General features: G+C 38.8%; 1 protein-coding gene and 2 long non-coding RNA genes across 3 annotated transcripts in view; 1 reads left to right on the plus strand and 2 right to left on the minus strand.

The window, feature by feature from the left end:
- Nucleotides 1–30: 30 nt before the first annotated feature.
- On the minus strand, nucleotides 31–621 carry LOC113465327. The gene is made up of 2 exons (XR_003391132.1): nucleotides 481–621; nucleotides 31–120 (listed from the first exon to the last, which is right to left on the minus strand). It is a non-coding gene; the product is annotated as an uncharacterized LOC113465327 (long non-coding RNA).
- Nucleotides 573–1,177, plus strand: LOC113466860. Its single transcript, XR_003391131.1, has 2 exons — nucleotides 573–670; nucleotides 778–1,177. It is a non-coding gene; the product is annotated as an uncharacterized LOC113466860 (long non-coding RNA).
- Nucleotides 1,178–1,303: 126 nt separating this feature from the next.
- The window catches only part of LOC103507863 (DNA damage-binding protein 1), a 22,910-nt gene continuing 11,105 nt past the window's right edge, over nucleotides 1,304–13,108 (minus strand). The window contains exons 12-18 of the mRNA XM_026822619.1: nucleotides 8,111–8,370; nucleotides 6,666–6,774; nucleotides 6,064–6,301; nucleotides 2,800–2,969; nucleotides 2,321–2,574; nucleotides 1,827–1,914; nucleotides 1,304–1,625 (exon numbers count right to left, since the gene is read on the minus strand). Coding sequence (XP_026678420.1) covers nucleotides 1,828–1,914; nucleotides 2,321–2,574; nucleotides 2,800–2,969; nucleotides 6,064–6,301; nucleotides 6,666–6,774; nucleotides 8,111–8,370 — 1,118 coding nt within the window. The 3' untranslated portion in view covers nucleotides 1,304–1,625; nucleotide 1,827. The remainder of the gene's footprint in view (nucleotides 1,626–1,826; nucleotides 1,915–2,320; nucleotides 2,575–2,799; nucleotides 2,970–6,063; nucleotides 6,302–6,665; nucleotides 6,775–8,110; nucleotides 8,371–13,108) is intronic.

Below are 13,108 nucleotides of genomic sequence, written 5' to 3' on the forward strand. Positions count from 1 at the left end.
ATTAAACTAAATGAGACACAAAAGAAAATATCTATGACAGAGAAAAGTGATTTGGTTTACGCCGTTTTTATTTCGTAGGAACGAAGTAGCAACGTAGCTTTCTCATACAGTCATACCTACCTTCGTAGATTGGTATAAGCTTAATCCTTCTTTTAGGGCTGTCGCCCTTACAACTAAGCCTCAGAGTGGGCTGTATGTGTATGGAGTTAAGCCTACCTACCTTTACTTCAGTACCAAAACTCACATCTAGTTTAAAGAGTTTGATAAAATCAACAGGGGAAAGAAAGCACTTACACTAGACTTATCTAAGGTAGTCAAGAAGGCAGGAAATCAAGAGAGCGAGGGAAAAGAGAAGAGTTACCTTCGTAGATTCGTATAAGCTTAATCAATCTTTTAGGGCTGTCGCCCTTACAACTAAGCCTCAGAGTGGGCTGTATGTGTATGGAGTTAAGCCTACCTACCTTTATTCCAGTACCCTACCTTCGTAGATTCGTATAAGCTTAATCCATCTTTTAGGGCTGTCGCCCTTACAACTAAGCCTCAGAGTGGGCTGTATGTGTATGGAGTTAAGCCTACCTACCTTTATTCCAGTACCAAAACTCACGTCTAGTTTAAAGAGTTTGATAAACTCAACAGGGGAAAGAAAGCACTTACACTAGACTTATCTAAGGTAGTCAAGAAGGCAGGAAATCAAGAGAGCGAGGGAAAAGAGAAGAGATTAAAGAGTTTGATAAACTCAACAGGGGAAAGAAAGCACTTACACTGGACTTATCTAAGGTAGTCAAGAAGGCAGGAAATCAAGAGAGCGAGGGAAAAGAGAAGAGAAACGCTGAATGAATGGATATGAAAATTCCAAAAATAAAACATTACTGAATGAAAAAGAACTACTCTTTTTGAGTCGACTACTCAGTCAATGAGTCAGATCCTAAAATAAGTAACTCACTTTTCAACTCCCTATTTCGTAGATTCTTAGAAGCTTAACTCATCCTTTAGGGCTGTTTGCCCCTACACCTAAGCTTCAGAGTGGGCTCTTAGTGTATGTAGATTGGTAGAACCTAACTCCCTATACGGCCTATACAGTATGATAAAGGGGTACCTTACAAGACTTTTGTGACACACTGTAAAAGAAATTTCGGTTCTGACTCATTGACCGAGTTGTTCACTGAAAAGAGTAGTTTTCTAACTCACTCACTTTTTTACACATATCTAGAGTGGATGCAAATGGTGGAACAAATGCCCCATTAGAGTCTTGAATAAATGGATTGAAGATTGAGTATGAAGGCCTTAGATAAGTAGCTTCAGAGTGGGCTCTTTGTGTATGTAGATTCGTAGAACCAAACTCCCTATACGGCCTATACAGTATGATAAAGGGGTACCTTACAAGACTTTTGTGACACACTGTAAAAGAAATTTCGGTTCTGACTCATTGACCGAGTTGTTCACTGAAAAGAGTAGTTCTTTTTTTTCTAACTCACTCAATTTTTTACACATGTCTAGAGTGGATGCAAATGGTGGAACAAATGCCCCATTAGAGTCTTGAATAAATGGATTGAAGATTGAGTATGAAGGCCTTAGATAAGAATAGAAGATAGGAATTATACACAAGAGTAAGAGAGAGGAAGAATCTTAATGTATCCTGGTAAGGTCCTCTACTATTTTGATAATATCGTCTACTGTAGCATCCCTCTTGGTTGTAGATCCTGGAGGGGTGATCTGGAAATGAGATGAAACAGAACAAATTAATTTATAGACACTCGGACATTATGGCCTTTAAAAAGACACTCGGACAAAAATGTGCATAGCATTCAAATTCCTGGTAGAAGAATCTTAATGTATCCTGGTAAGGTCCTCTACTATTTTGATAATATCGTCTACTGTAGCATCCCTCTTGGTTGTGGATCCTGGAGGGGTGATCTGGAAATGAGATGAAATAGAACAAATTAATTTATAGACACTCGGACATTATGGCCTTTAAAAAGACACTCGGACAAAAATGTGCATAGCATTCAAATTCCTGGTACACATTGCGACCAGTGCCAGCATGGTAGATAAATACATATTTGGGTGTTGGATTATTGAGATATTCAGAAATTACTACAATGCTGCAGTGAGCACCATAGGTGTGATGTAATAACATAATGAAACGGCATGTATTTATTTATTAGATATTATATAACATTTCTGACGAAACTTACTTGTAGTCCAGTAGCGATAGACTTCATATCTTTAGCAGTGAGCACCATAGGTGTGATGTAATAACACAAAGAAACGGCATGTATTTATTTATTAGATATTATATAACATTTCTGACGAAACTTACTTGTAGTCCAGTAGCGATAGACTTCATATCTTTGATGTTCAAATCCAGGAAACTCTCGATCAAATCTCCGTCGATAAAACCTTCGCAAGCATCCGACTTGACATCTGTGTTGAAGCTACGCCAGAAGCTGTGCTCTATTCTGCCCACTGAACGAATGGTCTGGGCTAGTCTCTCTTGTAGATCAAATAGGAACGAGTACAACTCGGGCGATATTTGCGTTACGAGGCCTGTGGAGACAAAAGAGTTTAGAGAGGCTTAAATGACGAGATGGCGTGAAATTGGTCTCAAATATTGCGTGAGTTGTAAATAATTGATTTATTTTTGTAAAATGAAAAAAAAAAAAAAAAAAAATGTAAATCCTTTCCAAGTTCAAAGTGTCCATAGGTGCAGCAGTCACCCTAGACACTAGCATGATAACAATAAGAATAAGTACCTATGTTACTAAAAAAAAAAACAACAACAACTTACCGGAGTTGAACCATCGGCCTCTTGAATGTCGATCCTCGTGGTAATGACTCCAAATGTCTGCGATGATTCCTGGTATGCAATACGTCTCGGTGCTTCTCCTAGCGGTACAGTTCTAATGTGAAGTTTCTGTATTTCATCTATAGTACCGAATGTGAATGTGCTGTCTGTAGCCAGAGCCAAACTGAAAACGAAAAATAATAAAGACATGACGGACACATCAGAAGAATGAATCAAGAAAGAATACCAAATAAATATTTCGAAATGTGTCCTTTTGTTACATTATCATGACAAGATGGAAAAATCATGAGCTCGAGGCTTCCCATAGGATATCTCCTCACAAACAAAGTTACCATTTTCCCTTGTTCTTTCCTCTTTTCGCCTCTTTTCCTCTTGTGATTCCTTCAGTGATCATTATTTTGTAAATAGTGCCATTGCCTTTTCCTTGCTCTCTTTTGTATTGTTATTTATTTATTTTTCTCTTGTTACCATCAATATGTGATCTTATTTTATGTTGAAATATAACGTAAAAAACTCACTTCTTCTAGGAACAGTTATGATTCCTACACATTATGTTCGAGGATGAAAAGATATTCTTTTCGGATCTCAAATTGTGAAATCAAAACTGTTTTCACGAGAAGTGATGTAAATAATATACAAAATATAAATCACTTTTGTTTTCATTATTATCTACTTAATTCATCTGATTGATAGATAATAGATCAGATAAATACTCACGTACCTAGACTAAAGGTAGACACCTAGGTGTCTATTCAAAATAAATCAGATTAGCTAAAACTTGTTTATCTCTTAACTTATATAATATGTCATCATTAATCAATAGGTACAACTCTATCTCACACAATCTAGAAACAATCTATCAATTCTTCAACCCCCCCCTGTATTCTACATGCTGAGAGAGATGGAGATTTGGCGTCTCCACTAATCATAGAATTCAATAATCACTCATCTGTCTCTCTCTCTCTCTCTCTCCTCTCTCTCTCTCTCCTCTCCCTCATCTCCTCTCTTCTTTCCTATTTTTATCAGCTCATTAAGAGATGTCAATCACAATTCAATAATCAATTAATCACTGTACCTATCTAATCTATAATCAATAATCAATCATAAAAACAAGTTGGTTGATCTGGAATCAGAAGACAGGTACAGGATTTCTCAGTATGTTTGAAATGTTGATACATAATTATGCAGCCTATCCAGGAACGGAAAAGCTTTCCCTTGCTTTACTCTCTCCTCTATCCTCTCCCTGGAGTTTTGGTGTCTCCACTAATCCTCATAAATATAGGTGAGCAATAAAGTCAAATGTAAATGTGAAGCCAAGAACTGTAGAGGTTATCTGAATGTAGAGGGTTAAACTCTACTGGAATGCTATACAGGGAAGCAAACTGGAATGCTAGTGTCACCTTTTTAACAGCTGTTACCTGTTGCATCAACAGGTCGCGTGTTGCCTGGGCATTGTGATATTGATATAAGTAGGTTTGTCAGGATGCGAGATAAAATCACAATCAGCGGAAATATTGCAACTGTAAACTGTTTTAAAGCCACCCTAGTTAGCTTGGAGGTTAGCACGTCTGCCTTGTAAGCGCTAGGTCGCGGGTTCGATTCCCACCCGGGGCGGATATTATCCTGAACGGATAAGGGTCGTTCTCGGAACGGCTGTCTTTTTTTATCCTGTTTTCTTCTCTGTTCACTTTCAGGACTTTAAAACCTTAGCAGTTACAGATCCCCCTGTCAAATCTCTTAAAAAAAGTAAGAATATAAATTTCCTTTGAAATATTGTCTTCCTTAGGAACATTATTGTCTCTGGTTAAGCAATAAAGTCAAATGTAAATGTGAAGCCAAGAACTGTAGAGGTTACCTGAATGTAGAGGGTTAAACTCTACTGGAATGCTAGACAGGGAAGCAAACTGGAATGCTAGTGTAACACCTTTTTAACAGCTGTTACCTGTTGCATCAACAGGTCGCGTGTTGTCTGGGCATTGTGATATTGATATAAGTAGGTTTGTCAGGATGCGAGATAAAATCACAATCAGCGGAAATATTGCAACTGTAAACTGTTTTAAAGCCAGCCTAGTTAGCTTGGGGGATAGCGCGTCTGCCTTGTAAGCGCTAGGTCGCGGGGTCGATTCCCGCCCGAGGCGGATTTTATCCTGAACGGATAAGGGTCGTTCTCGGAACGGCTGTCTTTTTCCTATCCTGTGTTATTCTCTGTTCACTTTCAGGACTTTAAAACCTTAGCAGTTACAGATCCCCCTGTCAAATCTCTTTAAAAAAGTAAGAACATAAATTTCCTTTGAAATATTGTCTTCCTTAGGAACATTATTGTCTCTGGTTTTCTGTTTGTTTTCGTGATATTTTGTGCATTTTACTTCCTTTACTTTAAGAATAAATATTTGAACCCTTCTTAGGATATCTATTGCCTTGATTTTTTTCATTGGGACAATGTTGAATCAGATGGACATTAAATACTGGAGAGAAAATTCACCGTCATGTTCTCCAGAATAATTTTATCATACAGGCTTCTCATCTGTTCGTCTGGCTCTATGGAAAATGCACCACCACTGCCATAACAGTGATTCATCAGACTAAAGTAGTGCTAGTAAATTCTTCAAAAATACTTCAAGTGCTGCAGGGAATCTTCGATATGTAAGTACTTGTACCCACCAGGATCGTATTCTTAATCTTAACTGCTATCAGTAATGGCTATCCGTGCCAACCTAGTTGGTTAAATTCATTGGTAGCGCGTCTGCCTTGTAAGCGCTAGGCCGTGGGTTCGATTCCCGTCCGGGCGGTTTTTATCCTGAACGGGTAATTTTCGTTCTCCGAACGCCTGGCTTTCTCTTATCCCATCTTCCTATACATAAGTCTAAGTAGGTAAGGCTAAGGCTAAGGTAAGGCTAAGAATGTACCTGTTTTAAGTAAGTAAGAATGTATATCAACTTTTGATACCTGTCTCCAAAGGCACAACCTTGCTCTCATTCAAATTTGGGTCTGATTTGGTCTTCTGGTTCAGTGAACTGTTGAATCAGAAGAAGCGCCACCGAAGGTCCTATCGGACTCAAAATATAATAAGAAATTTTCCTTTACGTTTTGCAAAATTAAAAAAAAAAAAATCATCGACATTGGACAAGTCCGTCCCCGACTTAAAATAATAATAATAATAATACCTAATTAAAAAATAATAAAAAAAAGTTGGAAGAAGTAGGTAATTAATGTGTTTCACTAAACTCGGCGCTCACAACACACAGGTCGCGCGCGTTCACTCACCCAAATGCACGGTGCCGACTTCCTGCAGATGTGTACGGTCTTCGTCCGAAGTAGCAGCGCTGTCCTTCTGGCATATGAACAGATTGTACGAGTTCTCAGCTCCCAGGAACAATTCATCATCCAGAATCTCTATGCTTGTCATCCAGTTAGGATTGTAATCCCGCGAGATCTCCTCGAAACTACCCTCCATGGTTTTGTACTGGAGTAGCGTCAGTGACCGCATCAGATCACCTGTAATTTTATAATAAGTGGGAAATGTTTTATTTGACATCAATTATATCATAGGTACATAAGTAGGTTAGTTACCTGTGAAAAAATGTATTTTCAATTAAATTTTCATTTAAATAGCCGATTTAAATTTAAAGACGAGCCGAGCCTAGTTAGCTTGGTGGGTAGAGCGTCTGCCTTGTAAGCGTTAGGCCGCGGGTTCGATTCCCGCCCGGGCCGGATTTTATCCTGAACGGATAATGTTCGTTCTCACAACGGCTGGCTTTCTCCTATCCTGTCTTGCTTCTCTCTTCGATTTCCACACGATAAGACCTTGGCAGTTACAGTTTCGCCTATAAAACACATTACGCATGTACAGAGTACGTACCTACGAGGATAAAGTCACCCTTGACTTTAAGGAACAGGGCTATGATGTTGTTGAAGTGGCTGCATTCTAATCTCAGTTCTTTCTCATTGGTCCATTCAAATAGTCGTACCTGAAATTGTAAATATTGTAGAATATTGATGAACATTAAACTGCACAATATTGATGAACATTAAATAAAGTTACATTTACAAAACGTAAAAAAAAATGTAGAATAGAGGATCACGGATATCGCGAACAATTCGTGGATATCGCGAACATACCACGGAAATCGCGAATACCGCGAACAATTTGCAAATACCGCAAACAATTTGCAAAAACCGCGAAAAATTTGCGAATTCCGCGAACAATTTGCAAATACCGTGAACAATTTGCGAAAACCGCAAACAATCCGCGGATACCGCGAAAAATTTGCGAATTCCGCGAACAATTTGCGAAAACCGCCGCGGATACCGCAAATAAACCGCGGATACCGCGAATAAACCGCGGATACCGCGAATAAACCGCGGATATCGCGAATAAACCGCGGATATCGCGGACAAACCGCGGATACCGCGAATAAACCGCGGATACCGCGAATAAACCGCGGATACCGCGGACAAACCGCGGACAAACCGCGGATACCGCGGACAGACCGCGGATACCGCGGACAAACCGCGGATACCGCGAACAAACCGCGGATATCGCGAACAAACCGCGGATACCGTGAACAAACCGCGCAGAGGCCTAGAATATTAACAGTGAATAACCCAAAAGTACCTACCTTCTATCTAAATAACCCCAGATGACAGAGGAATCTCCAAAACCATGATCGAAATGTAGGAGAAACCTCCCCTCAGCCCCCTACATTTCCCCTGATCCCCTGCTTATATTTTGGTAGTAGGGGGTCAAGGGGAGGTTTCTTTATACCTAGATTTTTGTCAGAGCTCATTCTCTCTTCTGCTTTCAGATTGGAAGGTTCTCACTTCTCAACTCTTGCTCCCTCTCTATCTCTCTCTGATACCTCCAAATATTTCAACATGTTTTTTTGGAAAATAGGAGTTCACATTGGAGTATTTAGAATTTCCAAGGGGTCTTTCCTCTGTAACTTTTCACGAGAATTGTACTGACGGTTAACAAACTATGCGCTTGTAGAGAGCCAAATCCTAAATGTTTTTCTTACAACATCAATACCTTGCGACTAGGAGAGAAAGGAAAATAGGAGTTCACATTAGAGTATTTAGAATTTCCAAGGGGTCTTTCCTCTGTAACTTTTCACGAGAATTGGACTGACGGTTAACAAACTATGCGCTTGTAGAGAGCCAAATCCTAAATGTTTTTCTTACAACATCAATACCTTGCGACTAGGAGAGAAACATTTATTTGATAACAAATAAAGGAGCTGCCAGCCTGTGACTGGTTGCATATCAGACCCAAAGCCATCATTCAAGACAGTTGATCGGACTTACCGTGCTGTTAATACTGGCCAGGAGCTTTCCATTAAACTCACACATAGAGTAGCAGGCACCCTTAATCTCCTTCTCTGCAATCTGCTGCAGCTTTCCATCATCATAATGGAAGATGATAATCCGGCCCTGTTTAGGTTCGTTCTCTTCAGGATGAACTACGGCCGTGCCTAGGACGAAGTAGGTGTTGGGATCCTCGCCAAACTTGCTGGATATAAGACTCAGAGCGTACTCACCCGGGAACAACTGATGTGCGTGGAGAACTGAGGACAACATAATTGGGAATTTTTAAATCTAAATCATGATTTATATGTGGTAAAGCTCAGAGCTTCTTCACAATTTTTGGAATTTTAATTTGCGGTCGAGTGGATTTTGGAATTTTAATTTGGAGTCAGAATTTGAACACATCACATGCCTTCAGACACACTCCATTTGTCAAGGGTCTAGGTTTATCTTGCCCTTGGAATCAATTTAATTTGAAGAAACCAATTGCTGATTACGTGAAGCATGAATGATTGTCACAAATATCGTTCCTCGATTGATATGTTGGAAGCTTTAAAAAAAAACGACGAAAAAGAAAAGTACTACAAAATATTGTCCTATATGCTGAGCCCAATGACCTTTGTTTCACAATCTTAGAATAGCATCTACTTTCAATTCTCAAAACAGGGGTGTCGGGTGTCTGACTGGGGGACTTTTAAATAATCTAAAAGCAATCTCCCTCTAGGGCTGATTGAGAGGCTGACGAAAAGCGGCGACCCCGGCAAAAGAAAAGTACTACAAAATATTGTCCTAAGTGCTGAGCCCAATGACGTTTGTTTCACAATCTTAGAATAGCATCTACTTTCAATTCTCAAAACAGGGGTGTCGGGTGTCTGACTGGGGGACTTTTAAATAATCTAAAAGCAATCTCCCTCTAGGGCTGATTGAGAGGCTGACGAAAAGCCAAATTGGAATTGAAATATGTTACATTATTTTTTCAACATTTATATAACAACAAAAAAATTCCTAAGCTAATTTTACCTTCTAGGGGAGAAAGAAGAAAAGAGGAAAACTAACTCACTTTCAAACGTGTTTTGATCAATGATGAGTAAATTGTGTACTTCCACCTCCATGTTAAAGTCTGCAGGTTGATTGGCCGTAGACTGTTTGGTACTGCCAGGTTTAATGTAGGATAGAGAGGACATCTCAACAACAGGGCCCTTACAGTGCCTCAAAGAGGAGGAGGAGGCGAAGAAAAAAGGAAAGGAGGAGGAAAACGAGAAAAAGAAGATGGATGTGAAACTGAAAATACCTACAAAGTACTAAAAGTCTCTAGACCCCTCAAAAAGAGGGTCCTTATGGTGCCTACTTGTTCTTCACTCACCCAGCAGCTCAACCTTGGGTTCCTTGACACTGAATGTGCCGTCCATTTTCTCCTCTTTCTCCAGGAGTAACATGAATAGTCGGCCCGCCAAATCTCCCAGGAGATACCGTTCACCATTAGCATCTACCTTGGCATAGCATACGATGGTGCTCGACTATAAAAACAGAGTCAAACAAAAGATATTAGGATCTTATTGTTGAACCCTGAACCTTGAAATTATGCTACTAATTGGACTCAATCCTAGGGGTCCATTGGTCCATTGATGAAACAACTCCTCATTCTTTGCACAGCAGATATTACCAAATATAAATGTCAATTTTAGCTACAGAGTATAACTTGGGGGGTAAATCAGGATTCCAAATCAAGTAGAACTATTACAGATCCTTAAAATAAGGTGCATTTTACAAGGAGGAAAAATGTGATAGCAATGATAAAAACTCACAGAAAAAAAATAGTTCTAGTTCATTAATTACCTTGATAATTTGAGGAGCTACAGCAACATAGGATTTACCACTGTGGTATAATATTGACTCCTGTCCTATAAAACTCACAGAAAAAAAAAAATACTTCTAGTTCATTAATTACCTTGATAATTTGAGGAGCTACAGCAACATAGGATTTACCACTGTGGTATAATATTGACTCCTGTCCTATAATGATGGCACCACCAAGAGGTTCTGGTACAGGTATTACAAGAGAAGCCTCCATTTCTATGTTGTCTTGCTTCCAGGGGGTCTATTGATGAAAGAATTATGCACAGGATTAGAGTAAAAATAACAACCAAACCAGCAGGACCTCATTATCAAAACATGGTTAGTTCTGTGGTATGCTTGGTTCTCATGAAAAAGGTCTTAGGTTTAGCTCACACCAACAAAATAAAAAATTAAAATGTGTTTCTACTTTCTTTTGATTTGCAAAAATTAAAATGGGGTACTTTCTTGTTTTTCATCTCAATTCCTTCAAGACTTCATTACCCTTAATACTGGAAAAACCAAGAATTCCCTTAAAGGGGAATGTTATTTGATACATTTAAACAGAACCTGTGAAATACCTTGGTGAATTCTTTTTCCTTGAGGGAGATTTCATGGGTTTTGACATGCCGCCCCTTAACATCTAGATGAATGCAGATAATGGTTGGATTTTGACAGCCATGTAAGAACTGTACATCTTGAATTTCAAGTTCATTTAAACAGAACCTGTGAAATACCTTGGTGAATTCTTTTTCCTTGAGGGAGATTTCATGGGTTTTGACATGCCGCCCATTAACATCTTGATGAATGCAGATAATGGTTGGATTTTGACAGCCATGTAAGAACTGTACATCTTGAATTTCAAGTTCTTCCATTCTGCAAACAAACAAAAAATACTTTCTAGTGTTTCATCTCAATTCCTTCAAGACTTCAGTACCCTTAATATTGGGAAAACCAAGAATTCCCTTAAAGGGGGAATGTTATTTGATACATTTAAACAGAACCTGTGAATTACCTTGGTGAATTCTTTTTCCTTGAGGGAGATTTCATGGGTTTTGACATGCCGTCCGTTAACATCTTGATGGATGCAGATAATGGTTGGATTTTGACAGCCATGTAAGAACTGTACATCTTGAATTTCAAGTTCTTCCATTCTGCAAACAAACAAAAAAAAATGATATTGTACAAAGAGAAGAAAAAAGCACAACAGTAAAATTTAATGAGCCTGAGGGGACATAACACCAAACTCTTACCTTTTTGGAGATGGTAGGTTTTTTTTCTGCCTTCTATATCATAATACTAATGTCCATAAAATGTCTAGGAAAATGTTACACATATTTACCTAATACTGGATGCTTTCAGTTCAAAATTGTCCTTTTCAAGGGGTATAATTTTGAACAATCCATTGTACAATCTGAGTCCAATAACTCTGGCCTCTGGATCAATAATAGCAATGATTCCATTTTCTGATGGCTTCCCAATTCTATCTGAGACATTGCCATGGGCTTTAGTAAGGATCTCTAGGTTATCAATGTCTCCACGACATTCTAATATCATTGCATTGTACCGCTGCGTGATAATGAACAGGAGATCTTTCTTGTCAGTCTAAATGGAGAAGCAAGAATACAAAAAGTTAGAGTAAGTAAATATTGTTAGTTTTTGAGTTAGTCTATATTTTTCTTTATTAAATAAATAGCAAAGGTTGAGTGTGAAGGGCATTAACTTGTAAAAATTTTGCAGGTAGAAACAACATATAACATTAATATGGATTTCTGACTCATACTTACGGGACCCCGGAAAAATTTCATAACAGCAATCTTTCCATAGAGGAAAATTTCTTTGACAGGTCTAAGTCCTTCGGGAGTAACAGTGTGGATTTCAATCCTGTTGTTTTTGGCCACCACAAGATTCAGATCAGTGCTTGAGGTGAAGTTTCCTGCAATTGTAAATTTAAATCAATGATTTGCCCTTTTCAGGACACACGTCCCAGTCTATAAGTGATTCTGCACTCCTCACACATTATTAAACATACAAAAGAAAGTAACACTTGACAAATTTTCTGTGCATTGTGTACCTATAGGAAAAAATGAGATGGGCCATGGAATGAGCCATGGGGTTGGTTGTTGGTATGATCAACACATTGACATCCAGCTTGGCTGGGAAACAAGTAATGCTCGATGTTCCATTGTTCCTAAACTTTAAAGTTGGGAAGCTGATGCACCCAATGTTGCACAACTGCAAGCTTTTGCCCTGTCTTGGAAAAGTGCGACATTCTAATATCATTGCATTGTACCGCTGCGTGATGATGAACAGGAGATCTTTCTTGTCAGTCTAAATGGAGAAGAGAGAATACAAAAAGTTACAGTAAGTAAATATTGTTAGTTTTTGAGTTAGTCTATATTTTCCTTTATATTAAATAGCAAAGGTTGAGTGTGAAGGGCATTAACTCATAAAAATTTTGCAGGTAGAAACAACATATAACATTAATATGGATTTCTGACTCATACTTACAGGACCCCGGAAAAATTTCATAACAGCAATCTTTCCATAGAGGAAAATTTCTTTGACAGGTCTAAGTCCTTCAGGAGTAACAGTGTGGATTTCAATCCTGTTGTTTTTGGCCACCACAAGATTCAGATCGGTGCTTGAGGTGAAGTTTCCTGCAATTGTAAATTTAAATCAATGATTTGCCCTTTTCAGGACACAAGTCCCAGTCTATATGTAAGTGATTCTGCACTCCTCACACATTATTAAACATACAAAAGAAAGTAACATTTATTTTGCCAAATTTTCTGTGCATTGTGTACCTATAGGAAAACATGAGATGGGCCATGGAATGAGCCATGGGGTTGGTATGATCAACACATTGACATCCAGACAACTTGGTTGGGGAACAAGTAATGCTCAATGTTCCATTGTTCCTAAACTTTAAAGTTGGGAAGCTGATGCACCCAATGTTGCACAACTGCAAGCTTTTGCCCTGTCTTGGAAAAGTGGGCCTTCGGTTACATTACTCTGAGTAAACAAGTGTTTTCGAAATGTAAATGCTAAGGTCTTATCGTCCCAAAAGCGAAGAAGGGAGACAGCAGACAGGATAGGAGAAAGCCAGCTATTCCGAGAACGAACCGTATCCGTTGGGGATAAAATCCATCCGTCATGGGCGAG

Source organism: Diaphorina citri, unplaced genomic scaffold (assembly GCF_000475195.1).
Source record: "Diaphorina citri unplaced genomic scaffold, Diaci psyllid genome assembly version 1.1 scaffold347, whole genome shotgun sequence".
In the NCBI taxonomy this organism is placed as follows: Eukaryota; Metazoa; Arthropoda; class Insecta; order Hemiptera; family Psyllidae; genus Diaphorina; species Diaphorina citri.